General features: G+C 34.9%; 1 protein-coding gene across 3 annotated transcripts in view; it reads left to right on the plus strand.

Moving 5' to 3' along the window:
• Positions 1-4,459, plus strand: part of LOC110028840 (suppressor of RPS4-RLD 1) — a 152,095-nt gene that overhangs the window by 47,325 nt on the left and 100,311 nt on the right. For all 3 annotated transcript variants that reach the window (XM_020730853.1, XM_020730852.1, XM_020730854.1), the window contains one exon: positions 2,408-2,508. In XM_020730853.1, the coding sequence (XP_020586512.1) occupies positions 2,408-2,508 (101 nt within the window). The remainder of the gene's footprint in view (positions 1-2,407; positions 2,509-4,459) is intronic.

The following is a 4,459-nucleotide window of genomic DNA, read 5'->3' on the forward strand; positions in this document are numbered from 1 at the left end:
ATATATATACACCCTTAATTCGCTACACATTGCCACTGCTAAATTGTGATTACGATTAAAAATTTCAAATTCTCTAATGGCTTAATTTTTCAAAATAGTGAGTTATGAAGTGCACTTGATAGGGCATGAAATTTTCTATTAGCTAAAGTTGATTTAGAATTTTTTTTTTTTAAATGAGCATTCACATAATATCTATAAGGTCCGCTTGGACAGTGCAACTTGTGCCTGTTGATAAGGATTATTTGGTTTGGTTGAATTGATTACCTCATATGATTAAGTAGATTAGAGTTCATGTTATTTCGTGATTGACTGAGTAGATTAGAGTTCATGATAATCCGTGATGATGAAATTATGGAATTTTGATCAGATTTGTTATTATTTCTTCTAAATATATTTTATGCTAGAGTTGATGTATTTTTACACAATCTTAGAATTAATTTATTGCTAATATAAGCTAGGCTATTAGTGCCTACTAGCTAGCCTTGATCAAAATTCTTACTCATCATTGAAAGAAATTATTAATAATTGGGGATTGAGACTATAGAAAGTTTTGAACTAGATCAAAAAGTTATCACAAAACGAGAGTGAAACTTATAGATAGTACCTTATTTAAATTCTAACACACCTAAAATTTGTCTTGAACTACATACACTCATGAAAGAGCGGAAGCTTTAGATGTCTTTGTTGACTGGGATCCCATAGTTTCCTTTCTCGCTAGCCCTAGTCGCAAGTGTATTGCGAGTGGCAAAGGCGAATAGGGAGAGTGTGAGTTTCAGAGTTATGTGTAGGCTGCGATCCTGTCGTTGGTTTCCCACTAGCAAAGTTGTGAGTTATGGCGCAAGAGAGAAAGACAGGACTTTCGAAGGTCTCTGTATGCTGCAATTCCGTCGTTGCTTTTCACGTTGGGTCTAATCGCGACTGTATTTGTCTGTATCTGAGGAGACAAATGCGAGAGGAACATTTAGGGTGAGAGTGGCGCAAAAGGAGAGAAGATGGGAGTTTCGGAGGTTTTTGTATGATGTAGTCCCATCACTGCTTTTCTTGCTAGCCTTAGTCGTGATTGTATCGTGAAGCTTGCTGTCAGAAAATGTAAGGAATTTTCGAGCGGGCCTTTATTTGCTAACAGTGGCGGAAGACAAATCGATTTGAACAGGAAGGAGAAGTTTTATTTCTGTTGCGTGCAGTTTTCTGAGGCTGAGAGGAATAGGGGGCCTGATTTCAGTTTTGTACATGAAAAAGAGAGGAGCGGGGGCAGTTATAGATCCAATGGTATGAGCAGATAGGCCATTTCTTTTTGTTATTTTATTTATTTTTTTGATGTTCCACACTTATTAGAGAGGTCTAGAGGACCAGGATTTATAATCCTAGATTTGAGTAGTGTCAGATGTAGGTCTTACTATTTTTACTATAGAATTCTTATGATCCTATCTTACAGGCAAGACAACCAAAGGATTAACTTGGTTTGATGGGCACTAGTAGATGGTTTGATGGGCAATATAGAATTATTATGATCCTATCCTAATGCCGGTTATAATTGTTTGAAGATTTCTCATAATTCTCTTCAACTTCACACTAATAAGTTTCATATTAGATACTAAAGGCATTTACTTTTCTTCACGGATGTACATAATTTCATTCTAGAGTGATAGTGTCTACATCATAGTATTTTGTATCAATCTCAACAATCTTGACAAAATTTAGTAAGTCACTAGTATGTTTAGCTAATTTGGGATCAAACATAGTGTTGATCAAACTATTCTTCGAATTTATCGAACTTTATGGAAACCATAGGTTCTCATCTCCGATCAATCATAAAATATCATCCTTACTATTTCTAGGATCATAATTGTTATAATCATCTCAAGACAGATATTTTAGGAGTTAGTCTTTTGAAGGCATCTATTAGAAAAATCTGAATAAAAAGAAAAAAAAAACCGTGAAATGGCTGGATGGCTGGAGGAGGTATGCTGGGTAGCGTTGTTGCAGCTGTAAGGATGGTCCGAGTAAGTTCATGTTCTTGGCAGCCAGCAAGAAGTCAGTAAATGCATAAGCAACATGAAGCAGGATTTATTGCCTAACGTATTCTAGTTTTTGATGCGTCATGGAAGGCCATGATGAATGCTTTGATGGGTTCCATCTCGCTCTCTGAAAATGATGCTACTGACTGCAGCTTACACTCAACTGGTTTTGAACGGTATAAGGCTTCTAAAGTGCTCTGTTATTTACCTTTATTAGCTCAAATGCTCAACTTAGGCAGCTTTAGCGCTGACTGAAACCGTAGTACAACTGCTGCAGTTTGTGGTTGAAAATATTTAGCCATGCAGACGGGCTTGATTATTTTTTTTGTGTTTTGAGAAGCCATGTGTTATTGTGTTTTTCCATGATTTCTAAGCAAATTATAGTGCAGGAATTGTTTGTTTCAAGTTCAAAGATTATCATGCAGCAGTGGAAGATCTTTCTTCTTGTGTCAAATGCGATGCGGAAAACAAGTCTGCTTACACATACTTAGTGAGTACAAGCGTTTTTCTTACATTTGCTTCAATGCTGAGATTGAGCAACGATGTTTTATAATTAGAAACTAAAAAGTAGGAAATGATATAAATTAGCCTCAACCTTCATAATAGCAAAGCTGACGGTGAAATTTGCCTTAACTCAGAAATCGTTACATCCACAAACTCTAGATGGTAATTAGGAACTTCATTTCTTACTTCTTGTATCCCTTGCTTCGTGAACTTAACCACTTTTGTTGGACTATTTCCACATGCTATAGTGTGTTTGCCACCCTTTCCAGGATAGAGACAGAATAAACATTTAGTTTGCTCATACAACAGAATAAACATTTAGTTTGTTCATGCACCAGTACATATTTCATGCTTCAATGTTAAAAAAGATTATTGATCAAGTTCAAATGATCCAATATCAGAAGTCATAACAGCACACAATTCATTTTTTTACCATAACATCATCCATTGGATATTACGCTTGATAATTGTGTCAATAATTCTATTTCGAGATCGAAGCATGTAATTATCATATTACAAGTTGTTAATATTTGTGGGCTTGCATTATTATTTACTCAATCCTCGCCATCCATCTTGTTATGATTAAAAAAGAAAAGTATGAAGGGTTTCGTGTCACTGTCACGATCTGGTCCGAGTGCTTAAAATTATCAAGGCGGGAACTGCCGGTCGAACGTAGAAAAATTATCTAGCAATACTACTTTACAATAAAATTCCAAGTATAAGGATTTCTATTTCATAAAATTTATAAGCATCTAACTTAAAATACAACTGAACTAAAATACCTATTAGCTTGCGTTCCACGACATCCATATTAGCTTGCGTTCCACGACATCCATACAAATACTCCCTGGGGTCCATCTAGTCTATAATTGTTTTTCCAATAAAATATTATCAACTAAAGGTTTGAGTGAAAACTACTCATGGACAAATATTTATAAATTACAATTATCATTGAATGGTATCTGTGAAACGACACCCGTTTCACAGGTGTCATAACAAATAATTTTTTTCTCTCAATTCTTTTAAATTAATTAAATTAATTACAATAAATTTTTCAGGTTATTACAATCTTCCCTCATAAAATTTCGTCCTCAAAATTTAAAGTAAAAGAATATGTTTCATACCGTAATTGAACATGCGATGATACCTATCTCTCGTTTTTTATTCCTTCTCCCATGTGGTATTTTTTTCAGTCCCGTGTTTTCATAAGACATGAATAAAAGGATTCTCTCTACTCTTGAACTGCTTTACTCATAATCTATTATTTTTTTTGCTCATCCACAAATGTTAGATCAAGTTGAATATCTATGGGGTCTGTGACAAGCTTACTAGTCTCATTAGTAATATACTTTAACAGTAAGAAGATATGAATTACATTATGTACTCTGTACTTATGTGCTGGTAGTGTAAGCTTGTAGACCACTTTTTCAGTCTTCTCCACAATTTTATATAGACCAACATATCGTGGACTCAACTTTCCAGACTTTCTAACACCCTACATCGAACTGACCTTCAAAAAAACAAATTCACCCACTTCAAATTCCATTGATCGGTGCTTATTATCATGATAATTTTGCTATCTATCTTAGATTGCTCTCAGTCTGTCATGGGTCAATCGAATCTTCTCAGTTGTTTCATCAATTCAATCAACACCAATTAATTTTCTTTCACCATTTTTCGCTCAACAAAGAGGTGTCCTGCATTTTTTTTTATAAAGGGTTTCACAAGGAGCCATACCAATACTGGTCTGGAAACTGTTATTGTAGGCGAATTCTATCAGTGGTATGTGTATTTGCCAGCTTCCACCAAAATCAAGAACACTAAGTCGAAGCAAATGTTCTAATAATAGATTGTATTCTCTGATTGAACATCTATTTGAGGATGAAAAGCTGTACTGAAGGTCAATTATGTACCCAAAGCCTCTTGAATTTCCCTAC

This window comes from Phalaenopsis equestris, unplaced genomic scaffold (assembly GCF_001263595.1).
Source record: "Phalaenopsis equestris unplaced genomic scaffold, ASM126359v1 Scaffold000533, whole genome shotgun sequence".
NCBI lineage: Eukaryota > Viridiplantae > Streptophyta > Magnoliopsida > Asparagales > Orchidaceae > Phalaenopsis > Phalaenopsis equestris.